At 49.2% G+C, this 23,596-nt stretch overlaps 1 protein-coding gene and 1 non-coding gene across 17 annotated transcripts in view; one reads left to right on the top strand and one right to left on the bottom strand.

The window, feature by feature from the left end:
* EPB41L1 (erythrocyte membrane protein band 4.1 like 1) overlaps positions 1-23,596 on the bottom strand; it is a 135,466-nt gene that overhangs the window by 29,585 nt on the left and 82,285 nt on the right. For 7 of the 16 annotated variants that reach the window (XM_043884367.1, XM_043884369.1, XM_043884370.1 and 4 more), the window contains 11 exons: positions 23,392-23,434; positions 19,712-19,787; positions 14,259-14,477; positions 11,715-11,802; positions 11,055-11,207; positions 9,065-9,162; positions 8,435-8,610; positions 7,009-7,157; positions 6,096-6,131; positions 3,479-3,661; positions 78-182 (listed from right to left, as the gene is read on the bottom strand). In XM_043884367.1, the coding sequence (XP_043740302.1) occupies positions 78-182; positions 3,479-3,661; positions 6,096-6,131; positions 7,009-7,157; positions 8,435-8,610; positions 9,065-9,162; positions 11,055-11,207; positions 11,715-11,802; positions 14,259-14,477; positions 19,712-19,787; positions 23,392-23,434 (1,326 nt within the window). The remainder of the gene's footprint in view (positions 1-77; positions 183-3,478; positions 3,662-6,095; positions 6,132-7,008; positions 7,158-8,434; positions 8,611-9,064; positions 9,163-11,054; positions 11,208-11,714; positions 11,803-14,258; positions 14,478-19,711; positions 19,788-23,391; positions 23,435-23,596) is intronic. The other 9 variants (XM_043884372.1, XM_043884374.1, XM_043884377.1 and 6 more) reach the window with 6 other exon arrangements.
* TRNAG-UCC lies at positions 9,605-9,677 on the top strand. The gene has a single exon. It is a non-coding gene; the product is annotated as a tRNA-Gly (tRNA).

The following is a 23,596-nucleotide window of genomic DNA, read 5'->3' as shown; positions in this document are numbered from 1 at the left end:
CCCCCTCAACCCAGAGAAAGGGCTTTCTTAAGACCGTGAAGGTGGTTCTGGGCGGGCAGGGAGGTGATGACAGTAACCTCAGGTGACGCTGCGAGGCTTTTCTGAGTGAACACTTCCAAGCCTACGGCCGTCCCAGGCTCAGGTGCCAAGTCCTGCTGAGAGGTGTCCTGGGTCCTCTGGGACTGCAGGGGAGGCCCAGGGCCGGAGGAGAGGGAAAGAGGGAGGAAGGGGAGGAGAGACAGAGAGGGAGAGAGAAAAAGCAGGAGAGACACACACAGAGTCCGTGAATAGCCCAGCTTTGTAAGCCCCGCATCCTTAGGTCATGAAGGAGCCATGTGGGGCTTTGGGGAGAGATGGAAAGGAACTTGGAGCCATTCAAGGGAGGGAGGCCCATGGTCCGCTGCCAGCCAGCACCAGACCTCGGGCCTTTCCTCATCGCCTGCCACTCTCATTCAAGAAGTTTGGAGTCCTGTCACTCGGCCTCTGAGTCCAAGTCTTCCCTGGGTGTCTTTGGTTGAGGCAATGGTTCAGTCCTGCAGTTTGGGTTTCAGCCCCTTTTAAAAACTTATCTTTGGAACTTACTCTATAGCACATGGAACTCTGCTCCATGTTTTGTGGCAGCCTGATTGGGAGGGGAGTTTTGGGGCGAATGGATACATGTGTATGTATGGCTGAGTCCCTTCACTGTTCACCTTAAGCTATCACAACACTGTTAATTGGCTATACTGTAATACAAAACAGAAAGCTTTTTTAAAAAAGTTATCTTTGGAACAAAAACCTGGCTTTGGCAGATGGGAACTCTATAGTATGGGGTCCCCATTTTGGTTTAAGTTCCTACCACTTTACCACTGGCCCAGATGGGGCCCCAAAGTATATGAGGAGCTACTAGGAGCTCTGAGTGACACCCGCAGGATAGACCCAGAAAGCCTACATCTGGACCAGGGAATCCTAGTTACCGTCAGCCAACGTCCCCATGACTGTCCAGCACTTTCCAGTTTATAAAGTACTTTATAACCGTTAGGGCTTCCCTTGTGGCTCAGCTGGCAAAGAATCTGCCTGCAATGGGGTAGACCTGGGCTCAATCCCTGGGTTGGGAAGACCCCCTGAAGAAAGAAAAGGCTACCTACTCCAGTATTCTGGCCTGGAGAATTCCATGGACAGTCCATGGGGTCTTAAAGAGTCGGATACAATTGAGCAACTTTCACTTTATATCCATTATTTCATTCAAACTTCCCAGCAATGCTGTGGAGTGGCAATTTTGGTGCCCTTTTAGATGGTCGGACTAGGCAGTGAGGCTCAGAGAGGTGATGTCACTGGCCCAAGGACCCAGTCCAGTCCTGGGCTACAGCGCCTCCCATTTCCCAAATTTCCAAGGGCCTCTAAATGCCAGTGAGAGCTGAAGGCCAGTTAAATTGTCCACCGCTCCAAGGTTAGCTCCTGGACCAGACAAGGCACTACGCTTCTTACGGGGCGGCGGGGTGGTGAGAGGTAGAACAGACTCCACCTTCTAGTAAGATGCGCCTTCTAGCAGTTCCAGCTGTCACCAGCAGGTGGGGCACCCACCCCCTCACAGGCACCTCAACTCCAGAGCCCTGTTCTCCTGGGCTCAGCCGTCCCTTGTCCGCTGGAGTCCGACCCTTTCAGAAGCCTGTGCATCCACTTCACCCACTTCAGGACTGAACAGAGGCCACTCGGGACAAGAGTCTCAGGGAAGTTAGGAGAGGGGCGTGTAACCGGATCACTAGATCAGCCCCACAGCCCCATGCAGGGTCTTCAGGGTCCTTGATGGTGTCGGTGGGGACCACAGAAGCCCTCAGGGGGTGAAGACAGGCGCCCCCCTCCATGGCACTGGACTTAAAGGCCTCCAGAGCATCCGTGACTTTGATCACCAACCAGGGGGCTCCTACAGCAGCCTCAATGGATGAGGCCCTCCGTCACCCCGCATGTCAAGGCCACGGGAGTGCTGATTCAATCAAAGTGCTGATCTCGCTTATTAGATCACAGCTGCGTCACCGATTTTCAAAGCATTAAAGGGCAGTACACGCACAACTGACTCTGTCCTGGTCTTCACATGATTTGGTCTTGCTCCCAGGCAGCTGTGATTTAATAATGAATACAATGGCCTGAGTCACAAGAAAATCAGACTCCGGCTCCTCTCCTAGCAGCTATGACACTGATTAAGTCCAAGGCCTTCCCCTTTCTGATTTTCAGTGCCCCCTGTGTAAAATGATGACCTTGGACCAAGTAGGTTTCCAGGGTCTTTCCCAAGTTTCAAAAGGATTCTGATTTGAAATTAACTTTCTGTCCCAAGGCTCTCCAGATGAAAGAAGTAACTCACATTGAGTATCTAGGTCCTCTGCCGGTCCCTCCCTGCTTTGTCTCATTGGTTGCTCACAACTGTCCGAGGAACTAGGGACTTTTATTATCTCTACCTAATGGAGGTTCAGAGAGGTTAAGTAGCAAGCCCACAGTCAGCCAGCTAGCAGGCAGCAGAGCCACTATATAAACCCAGGCACTCAGATGGGTTTTAGATCGGTTAGCAGCAGCACTAGAGAGAAAACACCTAAGTGTCAATAGGGGGAAAGAGTGCCAAAATGTAGCAGTGCTAAAAATAATGGTTTGGGATTATAAATACAAGAATTCTCAAGAGCCTATCTTTCTCTTTTCCCATTGAAAAAACACCCTGTGCTCTCCACTCTGACAGGTGGGTCAAGTGGGACCTTTTCCTGGAGCCTCAGGAACAGTTCTGACTTTCCTAGAGGACCTGGTCCCCTCTGGTAGGCTCTGAGGATGCTCCCAGGAAGGAACACCGCCCCCACCACCTAGCCATGTTTTCACAACAGGCATAAATAGAAGTGGGAGCTTCCCTGGTGGCTCAGGGTAAAGCGTCTGCCTACAATGAGGGAGACCCGGGTTCAATCCCTGGGTCGGGAAGATCTCCTGGAGAAGGAAATTGCAACCCACTCTAGTATTCTTGCCTGGAAAATCCCATGGATAGAGGAACCTGGTAGGCTACAGTCCATGGGGTCGCAAAGAGTCGGACACGACTGAGCTACTTCACTTTACTTCACTTCACTGGACAGAGAAACCAGGATTAAAACTTAGTGTATGTGTGAGGATCTCCTTGTTTAAAATACTGATTCCAGGGTTCTAGCGCCAAATATTCTGATTCATGAGGTCTGATGTGGGGCCCCAGAACCTGCATTTCTAACCAGCGCCCCTTCTCCATTATATTCTGGCTGAAGGAAGGGAAATAGTCCCAGCTATGGTGAGTCTTTAGAGCATTTCAAGGTGGTCCCTGAGCCCCAAGAGTCCAAGACAGAGTGAATTTGTCTTCCTCGGGTTAACCCACTGTCCCATTCCCATCACCACCTTATGCAGCAGCGGGGTGTGGAGGGGAGTGGTAAGTCAGGACATGGCAACCTTCCCCACCATCTTTATCCAAGGCCCCAGTTGAGGGGCTCAGGGTGAGACCTACCTCATTGACCTTCTCAGGGGTGCCCTTGGGGGAGGGGGAGGCGGGCGAGGAGGGCAGCCTGCGTTCCCGCTCCCAGTCTCGATCCCGATGGATCAGTTTGCTGTTGGGTTCCTTCAGGGTCCTCTTGAGCTCATTGATGCTGGCCTGGTGCTTCAGCAAGACGTCCTCTGGCTTGTCTAAGAACTAGGGGTACACAGAGAGGACAGTCCGCTGTCAGAGGCACAGCTCCGAGAGGAGGGTGCAAGGCGTGGGTAAAGATGGTGAGGGTGGTAATGGTCCCCATCACCGCCCTCCACCAGCAAAGTGGGTCCCATCCATGGCCCCGTCTTACCCTCACAGCACACCATAGCCAAGCAGAGCAAGGATGATAAGCCCCAACAGGTGCACAAACCAACCAAGATTAAACAGAAGAGCAAAGAGCACTCAAGATTAGACAGAAAGACAAAAAGCACTCGAGATCAAGAAGAGGAGACTTCTGGCCAAGTACCACCTTTTCTTCTCCCCAGACTGGCTCCTGGCCTCAGAACACCTAAGTCAACTCAAATCCCACGGGTCTGGGTAAGTTCCCTTTAGTTTCACAGGTGCGCCTTTCCTCTGGCTGCTAAACCAAGCCACAGTGAGAATTCACCAACTCTGTTCACTGGGCCGCTCTGGCCATTCCCTGGGTGCTGGTCCCCACTTCTGGCCAAGCCTTGGACCACTGTGTTTAAGTAGGATTCTCAGTCTAGGCCCCCCTTAGCCCAATGTGCATCACCGCTCAGGCCCTGTACGGCCCTTCTAAAGCCAGGGACATCCAGGAAAAAGCATCCTGCTTCCACGCCAGGGACTGGGGAGAGATGACATTCAGCATTCTCTGCTGTGAGCCACTACCTTCCCCGACCACCCAGGATCTTCCAGACACCTTGTGGGCACCCACTCCTCAAGAGCAGACAGGGTGAGACACAGCCAGATGGAGAAACTGCGGTTCCGTGAGGTGTTCAGGAAGACTACCATCAGAGAACAGGAAGAAGGTAAGTCCCAAGGCTGGGCACAGGAACGGAGCCTGGTATAGCTGGAGTCACAGATGTGTCCTTATTAAACTGTCAGGTCTGAGCTCTGGCCAGTACAGCATAAGGCAGTAATCTGCCCTGAGTTCAAGTGAGGACCAACCAGCCTTTGCAGAGAAGACGGAAGTGGTGTGCCCACTTCTGGAGGCAGGGCAGGTGGGCTGGCAGCCCAGGGACCCTTATCTGCAAAGCTATTTGAGGATTCAGGACAAGAAACAGACAATCTCAGCTCATGATAAAGCTGGATCAGCGGTTCTGGAACAACTGCCTGGGAGGCAAGCTTGCCCTTGGACAAGGCTAGATGCTTCCCCTGGGCTTATGTCTGACATCCAAAGATCCACTAGGACTGACTCTGAAGTCACTTCAGGAAGGAAACTGATGCCACGGAGGCTCTGCTTCCCCTCCAGACATCTGTCTGTACCTTCTGCACCCCTTCCTGAGCAAAGCCGCCCCAGGATGACATCTGTCTGAGAAATCAAATCTGAGAGAGCATGCGCAGGATGGTGGGCCTGGGCTGCTGTGAACCCAAGACATGGCTGGTAACCTTCCATCCGGAAGCTGCTGCCCTGGCCCTGTGGGCACGTGGTGTTCCCCCAGGCTGGAGGGAGCGGTAGGTCCCCGAAGGCTAAGGGCCTGGGGGAAACCTAGTCTGAATGCCCTGCTGTGCAGCCTGGGGGCTGGGGCCTGAGGGGACTTTCCTGAGACCCTCAAAGAGTCAGTGGCAGAACTGGGGCTGAAACCCAGATCTCAGGACCCTAAAAGCCAGACCCTTCTTATGCCCCAGCCTCTGACCTTTCCCTCAGCGGCCCAAGAATAGACCCACTTCTCTGGCAGTTAAGTTTCAAAGGAGGAGTTGGAGACTATACGAAAGAAAGGAGACGTGGTTAACACAGGAGGAGTAAGTTGAGAGACTCAAAAAATGGGAGGAGGAAGAGGAGGGGGAGGGGGAGGAGGAAGGGGGAGCTTTCCTGGTAGAACTGGAGCAGCAGGGGTCCCACCGGGGTGGTGGGAGGCACACCAGGGTTCTGAGAAGACAGATGTGCTCTGAGGCTCCACCCCGCCATACCCCACCCCCCCCACATCTGCTTGCCAATAGATACAAAAAGCAGCTTGGGGTGGGATGCAGCTGACACAGATGAGGTGGAGGCATGACAAGACAGTGGTGTAGGAAGAGGAGTCTAAGGAAGTCCAAGACAGGGGGTGAGGGAAATGGGGGTGGAGATGAGCTCAATAAAATCATGGAATCATGAATTGAAAGAATGGCAGGGGGACACAGTGGGGATGGTCAGCAGGTGGGAAGCAAGCAGGGGGTGGTCTGGAGAGGTGGAGAATGAAGCTGGGGGAAGGAGGGGTAGGGAGAGAGGGGAGCATGGCTGGTTGTGGGGAGTGAAGTCTATCCATGAGCTTAAGACAGGGAGGGAGTGATGGCGGGTGGCCTTGGGTGATGGAGAGAGATGGCCGGGAGCGGAGAAGAAGCTGAGATATGAGCCGGGATATGAGCCTGGGATGGACGGTGGTGACAAATGATGAATGGCTGGGTGGGTGGGGACAGGAACCCCCCTGCGCAGTACCTCCTGCTTGTGTCTCGGCGTGGTTTCCTGCTCCGGCTAGCGGGACATGGGAGGAGGAAAAGGAACCAGCAGGATCAGTAGAGCAAATGGATTAGAGATAACCGCAACCACCCTGGTCTAGCAGGTAGCCCGGAGCACTGTTGGATGCTGGCTGGGCCACCAGCAGGGCAGTGAGGTCGTCAGAAGGTGCGGGAAGCAGGGAGCCCAAGAAGGCGAAGAAGGGGGTGGTAGGACCGGAGGCAAAGCGGGCAGTCACACTCAGCAGATGGGACGCAGAGGTTCTGGAAAGTCATGCTTCTTGCATGGCAGTGTGTGTTCAGGGGCCTATGTTCCCGAGGTGCGTGATGGAAACACACGACACCCGTGTGTGCACATGCCTGTGTGTGCACGCAGGCTGTCTGCATGTTTGGGTCCATAACCCTATGGGTGAGAGGGGTACACAACTGTGAGTGAACGTGTGTGAGTCTGAGGCCATGTGGGCCTGCATGAGCTTGTGCACAGGTTGGTGGGACATGGGGTTGGCAGCAGGAGGTGTCACACTTGAACCTCACCCCTGTGGCCTGCAGGGACACCCCATCATGAGTGGAAGAAGGCTGTGCAGACCCAGATAAGAGGCAAAGGGGCAAATCAGGAGTGAGCAAGAGGAGGCCAGAGTCCACCAGGGGGCAGAGTGCCCCTCCGGGAGAGCAGGGCCAAAGGAGGGGCAGGGTACAGGGTGGGCAGCATGCCCCACCCCCACCTGGCAATTCCAGGTACGGAGCATGGCCCAAGGGCAAGGCCCTGTCCATGGTGCACCGCGCAGCAAGGATGCTTGGCCGTAGCTGGGGGTACCTGAAGGCCAAGGCTGAGCCTAGACCCAAGATCAGCCTCTTGACCCCCCAGGTCAGAGGAAACAAGAAAGCCAGCCTCGTACCTTTAGCTCCTTGATCTTGGTGGGGGTCTTGACCTCTCCCTCCTCAGCCTCGGACCGCCGCCCTCCAGACTCGCCATCCTCCTCCCGCTTGTCGCCGTCCGGTCCTGCATCATGGTTCTCACTGACGGAGGCTGGGCGAGAGAACTCTGCTGAAGTGGGCAGAGATGGCCGGGCAGCTGTGTGAGTCATCTCCCAGGTGCAGGGACCGGGAGCCAGCCCACCACCTGCCCAGCCACACCTGGAATAGAGCAGACACTCAAACAGCCCCAGCACACTGGGGATAAGGAGCCAGTGCCCCGAGGAGTGAGTGGGCTTTCCCAGGTCACGTGGATGGTGACTGAGCTGCCTCCAGCCCCAGCTCCTTTCCTGACTCTATAGCACTAGAGTCTGGGTCCAAATCTCAATTCCATCTCTTCTTGGCTATGTGACCTTGGGTAAATGACACAACCTCTCTGGGCCTCAGTTGCCTCATCCACAAACAGTAGCTAACTCTGACAACTGAGAGGAGGAACAAATAAGCTGATGTGTCTAAGAGAAGTGGCTGGCACAGAGTGAGCCAATTCGATCAATGTTGGCTCACGAATGTTACTGTTCTGGGGGACTTCCCTGGTTTAGGCTCTGTGCTTCCAATGCAGGGAACTCAGATCTGCCTAACTCCCAATGCCCCATGGGGCTCCTGAATCTCTCCTAAAAACTTCTGTGCATATCCTGGGACAGTCCTGGGCCCTAAGGGTGTTGATTTAGTAGGATCAGGTCAAGGTCTGAGACTCCTCAAGTTCACAAGCTCATGGCTGGTTCTGGTGCTACATTTTGAGAAACTCTGGTCTGCTTCATACAAGAGCAACTGAGCTGCCTCCAGTCCCAGGTCCTTTCCTGATCCACAGCTTTAGAACCTGGGTTCAAATCACAAATCCATCTCTTGTTGGCTGTGTGACCTTGGGTAAATTACACAACCTCTCTGGGCCTCAGTATGGGCAATTCTCATTGATAGTAAGGGCCCTTATCAACTCAACAGAAATGGGGGCAGTGGAGAGTGCCCTGTGGTTAGATGTCCAGAGCCCAGTAGAACCAAAAAAATGATTGGGAATAACTCTGCCTCCGGTAGGACATCACCAGCCCCTCACTGAAGTTACAATAAACCATCCCAGTATGGTGACAAGCTGTGAACGGCTCAGCTTCTCAGGAAGGGGGCCCAGAAAACCATACGGTGAACCTGGGACCCCAAAAGGCCACAGCTCAGGGAAGCTGTGAGAAGCCCAGAGAGTTGGCAGGGTCACATTCCAGCGGGAGGGGAACCCGGAGGCTGAACTAACCCGCTGAGAGGCACTGGATGCAGGAGTGTTCCTGGGCCTCCAGGCCTGGTGCAAATCAACTGTGGTGTACCCTTCACACACCCCTCTCCCCCAACCTCCAGTGCGGGGCATACCTCCATCAAGGCTGCGGGACATGGTGTACCGTTTGCTAGAAGAACGTTCAAAGAAGGGCGCAGGCCGGTCGATGAGGGCGCTGGCCTGGCGCGTCTGTGCCTGGGTCCTCCCGCTATACCGGAACTTGGAGCCCATCACCAGAAAGCCCTTGGGTGGGGGCTCAGGGGACACCAGCCTGCAGGGGAGGGGTGGAGGTAAGGAGGAAGGACCAGACCTGCAATGCCAGACCCAAGGCTGGACCACAGCTGGCCTTCCATCCCGCTGTCTCACCGGCTATGACAACTCTTGCTCAACTGCTCAGTCATGTCTGACTCTGTGACCCCATGGACAGCAGCACGCCAGGCTTCCCTGTCCTTCCCCATCTCCGGAGTGTGTTCAAACTCATGTCCGCTGAGTTGATGATACCATCCAACCATCTCATCCTCTGTCGCCCCCTTCTCCTCCTACAACTCTAAGTGGTCCAGAAGGGGAGAGGCTTGGGGAAAGAGGAGGAGGAGGAGGAGGAGGAGGAGGGTTTTCCCAGAGTCCCTACTGGCTCCTTCTACTGACAGAACAAGGACATTAGCCACATCCACTCACACGGCCTCTAACTCAGCCCCAGCTACCACCCTGCCCGGGGGCAGGCTCACCGGAAGAACGTGTGGTGCTCGATGCAGACCTTCCACAGTCTCTTGGCTGACCGGTGATTCGGGAGCTTAAAGCCAATCGTGCTCTCAAACTGCTCATACTGCAAAACCAAGGAGGGCGGGTCAGAAGGAAGGCCTGGGCCCACTCCCGCCACCAGTCCAGCCTTTCTGCACCTCTTCTCAGGCCTGTATGACTCTGGCCTGCTTACTTATTCATATAAATATATGAATTCATATAAATATTCATATAAATATATGAATAAATAGGTATATATAATTTATTCATTCATTTAATCAATCAGGTGGGTTAAGCCCTTATTCTGTGACAGGTCCAAAGCTAAGCAGCAGAGACACCATGGTGACCAAACAGAAGATTCTCAGGGGTTGGAGGAGGGGAAGGGGCTCGATAATAAATGAGTACACAAGCTCATCTTAGATACTGATAAGGGCACAAAGGGAATAGACAGAGATGTGTGATGTGACAAAGAATGTCTGAGCAGGCCCGGGGGTCAGGTGCTACTTTAGAAAGGGTGATCAGGGACTTCCCTGATGGTCCAGTGGCTAAGACTCTGTGTTTCCTATGCAGGGGGCCCGGGTTCGATCCCTGGTCAGGGAACTAGATCCCACATGTGGCAATTAAAAGATTCCAAATGTTGCAATGCAGAATGAAGATCCCACGTCCCACAGCTAAGACCCAGTGCAGACAAATCAATAAATAAATAGAAAGAAAGGGTTATCAGGGAACACTTTCTACACAGGGGATCTTGGAGCAGAGCTGGAGGATGGGAAAGGAACCCAAGCTCTGTGAGAAGGAAGGGCAAAGGATTTCAGGAAGATGGAACATCAGAAGCAAAGGGCTCAGACAGGTGAGAGTTTGCTTACTCAAGGATCTCAGAGAAGCCCTAAGGGGCTGGGGTGCCATTGGCGTGGGGCAGCGGGGCAGAGACGTGTGAGAGGCAGGTGGGCAGAAAAGTTAGGACTTGAGTTCAAGAGCCAAAGAGAGCCCTTGAAAGGTTCAAGTGAGGAGTGGGAGTGGGGTGAGTACAGCCTGATCTGCTGGAAGGGACTCTTAAGCAGCTGTGAGGAAAAAGGCCTACAGTGACCATGGAGGCCAAGGGACCAGTGGGAAGGAGAGGGGAGGGGTGGAGGGGAGAGATGGTGGCCAGGGCAGTGGACAGAGGCAGAAGGGCTCGCCCTAATTCTAGAGGTAGAACAAAGTGGAGTTTGTGATGCATGGGATGTGGAGGGTGGAAGTATTCAAGTTTGCATGTGTGTATAATCATGTGTATGTGTGTGTACCTTCATATGTGTACACACTCGAGTAGCACATGTAAGCAAAACACAGGAACGTGAACATGGTGCTATTGTATCTTAGTTGCTAAGTTGTTTCTGACTCTTTGAGACCCTATGGACTATAGCCCCCCGCAGGCTCCTCTGTCCATGGGATTTCCCAGGTAAGAATACTGGAGTGGGTTGCCATTTCCTTCTCCAGGGGATCTTCCTGACCCAGGGATTGAACCCGCATCTCCTGCATTGGCAGGTGAGTTTTTAACCATTGAGCCACCAGGGAAGCCCAGACATGGGGATACAGTCACTGATCCGTATAACCTAAATATATGTGGTTATCTTTTTATTATCAATTTTTTCCCACACATGGCATATGGCATCTTATTTCCCTAACTAGGGATTGAACACACGGCCCTTGCATTAGAAGTGCATTGTTTTAACCACTGGACCGCCAGAGAAGTCCCTATGTGGCTGTCTTTATAGGTACACTATTGTGTGTATACGTGTGTGTGTGTGTGCACGCGCAGGCACACACTGAAAGTGCAATGTCTATTTAGAGAGCCCCAGCAAAAGAGGGCCCTCTCCTCACCCAGCACGCAGCACCTCCATCTATGCATCCCAGGTAGGAAAAATCCCAGGTCTTGCTGCCAGGGTCCCACCATTTTAGTTGATCCCAGGGAAGAAGGGGTTCCCTAGGCAGGCTCACCTCCCCAGGCCGGATCTTGATGTAGAAGTTACTCCTCTTGTAGGAGATCTTGAGAATTTTGGGCCAGGCGAAGCGGTTGATCCTCAGCCGGTCCCGGTAGATAAGCAGGCCATTGGCACAGACTCCTAACATGATGTCAATGCCCTCAGAGTCCTGCGTGAGAAGGGATCGTGCAAGGTCAGGCCTGGGGTCCATGCCTGAGGAGAGCCTGCCACCCATCCCAAAACCCCTCTCTGGAGCAGGGTTTGAGCATCCACGTGGCGTCCCCCTGATGCATCCCTCACAGAGCCATCTGTCCATTCATTTTGTCATTGATTCACCCACTCACTTGTTCGATCCTTTTCACCAATCACTCAATCATTCATTCACCCAGCAAACATTTAGTGGTAACTAGGCATACTAGGTCATATGCTATGTGCTCAGGATACAGAAATAAGTTCAGACCCACGTCTTTCCCTCATGAAGCTCTCAATCTAGTGGCGGCACAGACAGGTTCATAAATAATAAGAAAAATCATAAGGGTCACGGGGAAGTAAAGGGTTATGGAGCGTCAAGGAATGAGAAATGAGAAAAGACTGGCACACCAAGCCCTCCAGAAGGCCCTGGTAGTTCCTCGGGGGGCACTCCCAGGCCCTAGGGAATCCCAGCCCCCAGCAGTACCTTGGCATGGTGCAGGTCTACTCCATACATAGAAAGCTTCTTGGCATTCTCTAGGAAGTGGATTTCTGCTTCTCCTGGGGTCATGCCCCTAAGGGAAAGAAAGTGATCAATGATGGCCACGGGAAAGGCGTGGGCCCGAGTCCTGCCAGCTGAAGGTGGCTATGATCAGAACCTGGGATTCCAGGAAGCAAATTTTCTGGAGCACAGTGCAGCTGGGCCTTCCCAGTCCCTCCCCTCCGCTCTCAGTGTCGGATGGCATGCCCCTAGCCCCCCACTTCAGCCCATTGAACTCTCATCTCCTGCCAAAGCTCAGGGCCAGTCCTGTTTCCTCCAGGAAGCATTCAAAGGCTCAGCCAGGAGTCTGGAGTTTTGCCTCATTCTGCCATTGGGTTAAGCGTGAACCATAAATTCTGTTTCTTCATGACAGTGAAACCACTGTGACTGACACTGCTCATTATAATCACCCAGGGGCTCCTGAATTATTACCCACATCAGCTATTTTTCTCAGAATTTTGTATCAGAAACCATTTAATCTCGCCTGAAGAACAGATGCACATTCTCCTTTCTGAAAAAAAGAGTTATGTAATTCACCACATTCCTTCTTTGCTTTGGCTGCCAGGAAACTGTATGCTCTGCACTTCAGTTCAGTTCAGTTCAGTTCAGTTCAGTCGCTCAGTCGTGTCCGACTCTCTGCAACCCCATGAATCGCAGCACGCCAGGCCTCCCTGTCCATCACCAACTCCCGGAGTTTACTCAAACTCATGTCCATCGAGTCGGTGATGCCATCCAGCCATCTCATCCTCTGTCGTCCCCTTCTCCTCCTGCCCCCAATCCCTCCCAGCATCAGGGTCTTTTCCAATGAGTCAACTCTCCGCATGAGGTGGCCAAAGTATGCCACGGCTAATATTTGTTGAGTACTATGTGCTGGTTACCGTTCCTAGCACTTAACATGTATTAACTCATGTGAATCCTCATAAAAAAGTCTACAAGGTAGATATCACTATTCTCATTTTATAGATGATGAAACTGTGGCACGGATAGCTTGAATAACTTGCCTAAGGGCACACAGTTATTAAGTAGCAAAGTCAGGATTTGAATCCAGATAACGTGGCTCCATGGTTGTGTTCCCAACCACTTTGCTTCCATCTGTCTTGTATCCTCAGTTTCCTGTGTTCTGTCTACCTTGGGGAACTGCTGCGTGGATGCCTGGATACTAGAGGTCACTCTAGTGACCTCTGCTTTAAGTCAAAAGAGCTGATAAAGCTGAAGGTCTGGGGACTTCCCTCTGGTCCAGTGGCTAAGGCTCCATGCTCCCAAGGCAGGGGCCCCAAGTTCAATCCCTGTCCGAAAGTAGATCTCACATGTCTCAACTAAGGGGCTTGCTGGGTGGTACTAGTGGTAAAGAACTTGCTTGCCAACACAGGAGACATAAGAGACACTGGTTGGATCCCTGGGTGGGAAAGATCCCCTGGAGGAGGGCATGGCAATCCACTCCCTATCCTTGCCTGGAAAATCTCATGGACAGAGGAGCCTGGCGGGCTAAGTCCACAGGGTTGCAAAGAGTCGGACATGACTGAGTGACTAACACTTTCGTATCATTTATCACACTGGGTTCCCCTAACAAGCCTGGACTTGGAGTCCAAAGTGCTTCTAGCTTAAAAGGACCATTTAATTCCACGGGACCCTCAGGGAAGGGGTATCACCCTCATGGCAGGGATTTGGAAATGGTGGGTACATTTTGGTTGTCACAAAGACTGAGTGGGTGTTATGGGCATTTAGGGCCTAGGGTCCAGGGATGCCAAACACCCCCCACAGTGAATTCTCCTGCCCCAATACCAGCAGTTGAGAAACACTGATAACCTATGTCCTTACAAATACAGGTGGGAAAAAAATTTTTTTTAAATACAGGTGGAAAATGGGGTAGATAGCCAGCCCATCATCACCCAACTAGTTAGCTATCTTCTAACTCCTGGAACAAGGTGTCTTCCACTACACAATCAATGACTCAACCCCTCAAATCACAGAGCAACAATTATACACGGTGAGTCTCTAATACATGACATTTAGTGCCCCCTAGGACCCTATAACATAGATTTTATTAGTGCCCACTGAATAGATGAGGAAACTAAAGAATGGGGAAGTGAAACAACCAGCTTGAGATGCCCCAGTTAGAAAGTGGCAGAGCCAAAAGGTGAACCTGATTGTCTGGCTTCAGAATGCAAACTTGACCTTTATGCCAAGATGGAGACATCAGGACACTTAACCAGGGACAAATAATAGTTATTACTATGTTATCTCCAATTGGCTGATCAAGAGACCGATTCTCAGAGGCCAAGGACATGGAATTATCTCACCCATACAGAAGTCATTTAAGGTCACATAGTGAGTTATCATCATTCCCCTCTGATGAGATAATCTGCTCTCAGACACACTTCACGTTAGCAGCAGGTGGGGTTCTTACAGGACAGCCTCTGGGGTCTAGCCAGGAAGGTTCTGGCCAACGGGCCGAGGAGCCAGGGGAGGCCTGGGTGGAGGTCCTCTCACCTGTATGTCTTGTGCAGCTCCATGATCCTTTCTTCCAGCTCCCGAGTCTGATTAGGGGCGAAGCGGAGCTCGCTGACATAGTTGCCCACATGCTCCTCGGCGTCGTAGTCGCCCAGCTCAGCCTGCACGGCGTAGGAGCCCAGCAGGGCGTGCGTGACGAAGGAGCAGGGCAGGCGGCCCGTGATGATGTCCGCCCGCAGCTGCAGGCACAGGTAGTATCTGGAGATAGGGGAGAGTGCGCATGGGCACAGGGGGGCCCACTCCCTCCCTGGACGCCCCCAACCACAGCTTCCTATGGATCCATCAGCTCCAAACTAATCGATGCTCAGCACAGAGAGGAATATTCTCAGACATGCCATGTGTTAATACCGGCAGGTCGTGTGTTAATACTCTGGGTGTATCTTAGAAGATGGTTATGTAACATTTCATGAAATGTTAAGCATTTTTGTTCATTTCTAAGTTTGATGGATTTTTCCTGCTATGGGAACATTTTCAATTTTGAATCCATTTTCAAGCTAAATTAGGACTGCTTTGCTGGTTATCCATTTCTTAAAAATATGATATATTTTGAATTATACAATTATTATACACTTATTGTGGGGAAAAATGTAAACTTTAGAGGTAATTATAAATTTCTTCTTTATATTCATCCTCAGTCCTAATCCCCTCCCCCAGAGGTTACTCCTGTTACCCCTGTGGTACCCCTTTTTCCTCCATGGACATCTAGAAATTTATGTAATTTTCACATGATCATCTTCATAGATTCAGAAAAAGCATTTGATAAAGTTCAGCATCCATTCATGATAAAAAAAAATCTTAAGAAAGTGGGTATAGAGGGAACATATCTCAACATAATAAAGGTTATTTATGACAAAGCCACAGCCAATACGATAGTCAATGCTGAAAAGCTGAAAGCCTTCCCACTAAAATCTGGAACAAGCAAGGATGCCCACCTCACCACTTCTATTCAACATAATATTGAATAGAAGTCCTAACCACAGCAATCAGACAAGAAAAAGAAATAAAATGTACCCAAATTGGTAGGGAAGAGATAAAACTGTCATTATATGCAGATGACATGATACTACATATAGAAAATCCTAAAGACTCCTCATAAAAACTACTAAAACTGATAAATGAATTCAGCAAGGTGGCAAAATACAAGATTAACATACAGAAATTGGTTGCATTTCTTTACACTTTAACAATGAAATATCAGAAAAGGAATGTAAAAAAACAAATCCCCTTTAGAATCTGCATCAAAAAAAAAAAACAAGAATAAACTTGATCAAGGAGGTAAAAGACTTATATGCTGAGAACTATAAAACATTAATAAAAGAAATCAGAGATGATTCAAAGAAATGGAAAGACATCTCATACGCATAGTCAGAAGAATGAACATTGTTAAAATGGCCACACTAGCCAAATCAACTAAAGGTTTAATTCAATTCCTATCAATACCTGTGGCATTTTTCACAGAACTAGAATAAATAATCCTATAATTTGCATGGAACCATAAAGGACCCAGAATTGCTAAATCCTGAGGAAAAAGAACAAAGCAGGAGGTATAACCCTCCCCAGACTTCAGACAATACACAAAGCTACAGTAATCAAAACAGCATGATATTGGCACAAAAAAAGACATATGGATCAACAGAACAGAATAGAGAGCCCAGAAATAAACCCACACACCTATATGGTCAATTAATCTTTGAAAAAGGAAGCAAGAAAATACAACGGGGAAAAGATAGTCTCTTCAGCAAGTGGTGTTGGGAAAGCTGGACAGTCACATGTAAATCAATGAAATTGGAACATGCCCTCACATCATACACAAAAATAAACTCAAAATGGCTTAAAGACTTAAATATAAGAAATGACACTGTAAAATTCCTAGAAAAGAACATAGGCAAGACATTCTCAGGCATAAATCATACTAGTGTTTTCCTAGGTCAATCTCCCATGGCAATAGAAAAACAAAACTAAATAAATGGGACCTAATCAAGTTTATAAGCTTTCGCACAGCAAAGGCAACCATCAACAAAACAAAAAGACAATCTATGGACTGGGAGAAAATATTTGCAAGTGATGCCACCAACAGGGGCTTAATCTCCAAAATATACAAACAGCTCATGTAACCTAGTAAAAAAAAAAAAAAAAAAAAAAATACCCAATCAAAAAATGGGCAGAAGACCTAAATAGACATTTCTCCAAAGAAGACATACAGATGGCCAATAGGCACACGAAAAGATGCTCATTGTTACTAAATATTAGAGAAATGCAAATCAAAACGACAATGAGGTACCACCTCACAGTAGTCAGAATGACCATCATTAAAAAGTCTACAAATAACAAATACTAGAGAGGGTGTGAAGAAAAGGGAACCCTCCTAGACTGTTGTTGGGAATGTAAATTGGTGCAGCCACTATGGAAAACAGTATGGAGCTTCCTCTAAAAATTAAAAATAGAGTTGCCATATAATCTAGCAATCCCACTTCAGGGCATATATTCAGAAAAAATATAATTCAAAAAGATGCATGCACTCCCATGTCCACAGCAGCACGACTCACAGTAGCCAAGACACAGAAACAACCTAAATATCCACCAACAGATGAGTGGGTACAAAAGATGTGGCATATTGGGTTGGCCAAAAAGCTCATTTGGGTTTTTCCACAGGACATTACAGAAAAGCCCAAATGAACTTTTTAGCCAACCGAATACAATGGAATACTACTCAGCCATAAAAAAGAATGAAATAATGCTATTTGCAGCAACATGGATGGATCTAGAGAGTATCATATACTAAGTAAAGTAAGTCAGAAAGAGAAAGACATACCACATGATAACACTTATATGTGGAATCTAAAATATGACACAAATGAACTTATCTACAAAACAGAAACAGACTCACAGACACAGAGAACAGACTTGTGGTTGCCAGAGGGGAGGGGTGGTACAGGACGGACAGAATGGGAATTGCGGATTCGCAGGTGCAAACTATTATTAATATATACAGAATAGATAGACAACACGGTCTTACTGAATAGCATGGGGAACTATTACCTGTAATAAACCGTAATGGAAAAGAACATGTAAAAGAAAATACATGTGTGTGTGTGCATATAACTGAATTACTTTGCCGTACAGCAAAAATTAACACAACATTGTAAAGAAACTATACTTCAATAAAATAAAGTTTTAAAAATGCACGTGGTTTCGATTAATGGGGAGTTTTTAGCAGGTAAATGCTAGCAAATGCAACATGTGACTGTGCAGCTCACTTGCTTTCTCACACTCAACTGGGTGCCTTAGAGCCCTTCCCATGTCAGCACGTGTGACTTGACTTTGTTCATTTTAACTTCTGTGCCATAATCCACCAGCTGGAAAAACCTGTTTGCCGACGTATTCTCAGAACTTTTTAATTTGGCTACAGCTCTAAGTGAATTGTCAGAAACCAAATTGGCTCAGAAGAAACATTTCCAACCACTTTTATAACTTTCAAGACTTTTTATAATTTTCATGCACACTTGGATGATTTTACCATTTTTAGAACAATTTCAAACAATTTTTTTTATTGCTTTTTAAGTTACTGTGTACATTTTTTTAACATTCCAGTTCATTCTCAGCCTGCAGTACCTCCCTGACCACTTTGCCATGTCTCACCATTTTTTTTCAATTACTTGTATCTTTTAAGTGGCTTTTATTTTTAAGTAGTTTGTACTGCTCCATGACATTATCTTGCAGTCAGAACTGAAGCTCTGGCAAAAAGTACATGCAGCCTCAGTGTATGCTCAGCGGCAAGGCTGCGGTTCAGAATTAGCAGCAGCTCAAACATCACAGGCACCGACAGTGGGCTTATGTGCATTTCATTCAAAAGTCTCCAAATTCAGAAATCATTGCCAAGTACACAGACTGGTCTTTCATTCCAGTCACTTTGTCATTTTGACCAGTTTATTTGGGGTTTAAATATTTTTTGCTAAACAGCTGCTACACGGACTTCCTTGGTGGTTCACTGGTTTCCACTGTAGGGGGCACAGGTTTGATCCCTGGTTGGGGAACTAAAATCCCACACGCCATGCAGTGCACCCCCCCCAAAAAAATAAACACCTAAGTAGTTGCTACTACCACCCCACTCCCTGAGGCCATCCATGCTGAGCAGGGCTAACTTCTTTCTTGGTGTCCCAATGTCCAGAAACAAAGAGGGGAGGCACCAGTGGGCAAGACCCGGAAGGGTGGGGGTTGTCTTGGTCTGAAGCTCTCAGCCCTTTTAGGAATGAAGTTTAGACCCTGCTGCTGCCACCCTGGCCCCAAGCTGACCTCAGGAATTAGAGCAGGGCTAATGAGGCCAAGGCCTCAGATTTCATCTATTCCAGGAACATCTGTTTTATCTCCCAAGACCAGAGTCAGTATCTTGACCTTGGCTAATTGCTTGCCAAGTGGCAGAAATTAGAGAGGGACCCAGTGGGAGACAGGGACTGGCTTAGTAGACCCAAATCACATCCTATTGGTGGTAAGCATGACACAGCCCCAGGATATCAAGAAGTAAGACTATCTCTTTGGAAGAAGCTTAGATAAAGAGATGGAGGAGGAAATGGCAACTCACTCCAGTATTCTTGCTGGAGAATTCCACAGACAGAGGAGCTTGGCAGGCTACAGTCCATGGGGTCGCAAAGAGTCGGACATGACTGAAGCAACTAACACACTTAGATAAAGACAAACTCCTCTCTCTGTTTTGGGTTCCAGAGGCAGGCTGAGCCCATGAGGGATGCTTTGCACCCTCTTCTAATCATCAAGCCTTGTTATCTACTGGCCTTGTTTATGCACAAGGCCTGCATCCACAATCCAAATTCACTCCAGCAGCCTGGGCTTGCCTCCCTGGGGATGTCACACGCCCCATTTTACTCCCACACTACCAACTAACATGCAGGACCAAACTCCCACTTTCAAAGGCACCTGTGTTCTAATCCCTCCTTATCCCCAAAGCCAAAACTCGGTGGTCCACCCTGCCCAACAGCCTTCAGATGTGTCTGGCTTACCCTACCCAGAGATGGCCCATACCTTGTGTTTTGAAAGTTTAAATGAGTTGCCAGCATTTTAAAATTGTGGCTTTTACTCTCAAATCTCTAACTTTCTTCCAACAATAGGGCCTGATGCCCACATACGTGATTGCCGAGGGGAACAGGGACCGTTTTAGGTGGGCTCTTTCCTCTTGAATTCCCACTGAGCCCCTCTGCTCCCCGTGACACCTCCCCCTCTGAAGTCAAGGATTCATTGCCATTGACACTGTGTTGGCATCACTCTCTCTTGTGCTGAGTCAAATTCCCTTTTTGATGCTATCTGCATGGCCTCAGTGGGCATCTGGGTTTGCACCCCGCATCTTGTACCCATATTCCATCTTGCATCTCCCAGGGCCCTGTGCCCATCCCCGTACAACACCATCCCTCCCCAGCCCTCACCTTGTGATGTCTTCTGTCAGCTGGGCAGGGTCAGGAGGGTAGAACTTGACTGTGAAGGCAAAATTCCAGGGGCTACCTGAGAGGAGCAGGTGGGAGAAAAGATCAGAGAGGCCCCATCTTCCCAGTGGGTGGCCCAGATGTACCATCTCATGGACAGTTTTTCAAAGTTTTTCCATAACTGTAATCTTAGGACAAACCCGTAAGAAAGCCTGGAACATTATTCCCATTTGACAGATGAGGAGACTGAGGCCCAGATTAAAAGAGTTGTGAACTAGCAGTGGGAAGGAAGGTAGAAAGAAAGAAAACCAATGGTACATATGCTAGGCATGCTGTTAAATACTTCACAAACATCACTTCATAAAACCTCACAACAGCCCAGTAAACAAGTCCTACGATCACCCCCATTTTGTAAATGAGGATGGTGAGGCCCAGGTAGTAAAATGGCCAGTCCAAGGTCACCTGCTAGGAAGTGGCAATGCTAAGGTTCAGACCCACCCTGGCCACCTGGCTCCAGAGCCCACTCTCTTTCCTCTACACCAAAGTCTGTGCCCAGGACATTAATGGGAAGATTATTAATCTAGAAAGTACCACATTAAACAGGTTTCCTGACATTGGGTTTCTCAGAGCCCTCACTCTGCTACCGTGCATTGCACCTCTTAAAGGGGGGACATACATTCAAGAGTTTCCAGAGCCCATTTGACCTGCTGCATCCATTTGTCACAGGGCCTCCTTCCATATTAATGGTTCTCAGAACAGACTTTGCAAAACTCTGTCCTATCTGATGTTGACTCCATCTCAAATGGATTATAAACGAGACTGAAAGGCAAATATAATGGGCTAAAAGTAACAAAAAACATTTCACTGGGATAAATGTTAACGTCCACATTTAGCTACGAAAAATCAATGGTACACATTTAAAAAGTAAAGAAAAATAAAGGTTGAGGTTTTAGCTAGAGAAGCTCTGCGAGCCAAGAAAAGCGATGACCACTTAAGAAGGGCGAGGGGGAGGGGTGAGCGGGGGGAAGAGAGGAGGCCTTGACGAAAGGCCATAGTCCAGAACAATGGTCAGATGGCCCTTGGGATATTTTGGGCTCCAAGTTCTAAAAGAACTCCCAACAGGGACTTCCCCGTTGGTCCATTGGCTAAGACTCCCTGCTCCCAATGCAGGGGGCCCAGGTTCAATCCCTGGTTAGGGAACTAGATCCCACATGCTGCAACTAAGAGTTCTCATGCTGCAATGAAAATCAAAGATTCTGTGTGCCACAATTAATACCTGGCATGGAAAAATAAATAAATATTTTTAAAATTAATTAATTCAATTAATTCAATTTTTAAAAAAAGGACCCCTGACAAAGTGAGAAAGCAAGGCTCATCCGGGGCATGGCCACAGTCAGGAAGGGCTGGTGACCATCCTGTCCCTGTGGTCATCACCATCTTCATAGCTGTCATGTCTCCCACACTTACTAAGTGTTGGTTGCTTTGCTTGCTAAGAACTTTCTATGTGTTTTTTGGAATTTAATCTTTATAATGATCCTGAGGTACACTTTTGTTTTAATAGATAAAGATTTTGAGAGGTTAAGTCATCCTCCCAGGATCACTTAGCCAGTCAGTGGTAGAAAACAGGTCTAGCCTCTGATCCCAAGACCCTACAGCTTAGGTTCCTAACCACAGCTGACTCTTCAAGGGGAAACAATTCCTATCTCAAGAATAATAATGGAGGAGTTCCCTGGTGGCCTAGTGGTTAGGATTCCGGGCTTTCACTGGGTTCAATTCCTGCCCAGGAAGCTGAGCTCCTGCAATCCATGCAGTGCAGTCAAAAAAAAAAAGAGAAAAAGAGAGAAAATAATGGCAATAATTAACAATAATAATAATAATGGCTAAAACAAACTGGGTTCTACTATGTTCTAGATATTAAACACCTAATAACTCATTTAATCCTCACAAGAACCCTAATTATAAGGGTGACCTGCACTTTATAGATGATGAGGTACAGAACAATTAACTAACACAAGAAGTAGTGATGGAGTCAGGATTCAAATCCAGGCAGTCTGACTCGTGTATGCCCTTTTAACCATCACTCCAGATTGCCTCCTACTGTGTGAAGCACCTACTATGTGCTGGTTGTTGTCCACACCCACATCATAGAAACTTCATCCCCACCTAGCGAGGCAGGAATCATTAATCCACTTGCTAGGGAAATGCAGGAATCCAGAGAGGTGGAGGAATTGCCCCCAGTGCCCTGAGTGATGGGCACTGAGATTCGGGAGGAAATATACCAAACTCTGAAGGCCAGGACATCAGAACTCAGGTGCCAGCTTCAGAAGTCTGGGGCTGTCACAAATCAAGAAAGAGGACAGGGAATTCCCAGGTGGTCCAGTGGTTAAGATTCTGCACCCTACTGCTGAGGGCCTGGGTTCAATTCCTGGTTGGGGGAGATTCCACAAGCTGCATGATATGGGGGGTAGGGTAGGGGATAAAAAAGTTTTTCCATGGAGCCCCCAAAGACAGAACTGGGATGAATGAGTAGAAACTATGGGGAAAGGAACAGAGACTGAAGGAGGCAGCTCTGCTCCGCAATAACTTGAGGAGACCCGACTCCCTGCCCTGGGAGGGAGCTGAGACCCAAAGATTCTATCAGCAGCTTCTCTTTTCCAAAGTCCTGGTCCATCTCAAACACTCTCAGCCACCTGCATGTATTCTGACTCTCTCAGGCATGAGAGGCAGGCTTCCCAGCTGGGCTGACATTCCTGGGGACAGCCTAAAGGCCAGGCCTAGGACCCTGTTGGCCCCAGAGGAGAGGGCTATATCTGTAAGCCTACCTCTTTGTCTCCAACTGACAGGAGCCTACAGGAAGAACCTCAAGCCCCCTCCTGCATATTCAGCTGGCATCCCTAGACCCAGCTGCCTGCTGTCATGGCAACAGGCTCAGCTATAGCCTTCTAGCCAGGAGACCAGGGAGCCCAGGCACAGTCAAGGGGCGGAGCCCCTGGTGGAGGCATCTCTGCCTCCAGGCTCCAAGTCCCCACCTACTGCATGTCCCCCTGGTGAGGCCATATACCTCTCCCTTCTGCCATTTGAAGGCTGCCCTGTCCCTCCCAATATGCCTTGCTTTCCCCTCTGGGCCAGAAAAGACAGGTGTTTGCCTGCTCATCTGTCTTGGCCCCAGGCCTTGAAAAGAGAGCAGGATAGTACTGGGAGACCAGGGCTGGAGACCTGGCGTGGCCAATACCTCACTCTGTGATCCTGGGTAAATAACTGCCTTTTTCAGGGCCTCACTTACCTGTTATTAAATACAGGACATGTTCACTACCAATCAGTTGGCAGCAGCCTAGAGTGCAGTGCGGACAAGGATTCTGAGCTGGATCAAAGGTCACTAATCTCCCAAGCCTGCACTGGCCCTGCACAGGAGGGCGGCTGTTTTGGGGGCCATCAGTTTGTCCCCTTGTCTGAGATGACTCTGCAAGTCCCTTCTAGGGCTGACATCCTGAACACTCCTCTGCTAACATGATGAGTGATTCCAGACAGTCATTCCTCTTGTCCAGGCTACAGGCTCCTCATCTCTACAATAATACCCTGCCTTCTCTCAGATCTGCCACACAGAGCAAATGAACTCGGTCTGAATGCACCTCCCCAAGGAGGATGGAGTCCCCACCACGTTCCCATCACGGCAGGTCACTCACTCCGGATCTGCTTCTTGATTTCCTTGGAGGGGTCCAGCCAGTTCTGCAGGAGAAGAAAAGAGATCCTTAGAAGGAGCTGGGGGAGGGGGCGTGGGTAGGGCAAGGAGACAGAAATATCCTGAAATGCCCTGCAGACAGCACCCTAGCAGGGAACACCCTTCCCTGGCCGAGCAGTCTGGGTCATTTCCCTCGGGACTGGGAGTTG

This window comes from Cervus elaphus, chromosome 23 (genome assembly GCF_910594005.1).
Source record: "Cervus elaphus chromosome 23, mCerEla1.1, whole genome shotgun sequence".
Classification (NCBI taxonomy): Eukaryota; Metazoa; Chordata; class Mammalia; order Artiodactyla; family Cervidae; genus Cervus; species Cervus elaphus.
The sequence above is the reverse complement of the archived record's forward strand: the minus strand, read 5'-3'. Positions and strand labels throughout refer to the sequence as shown.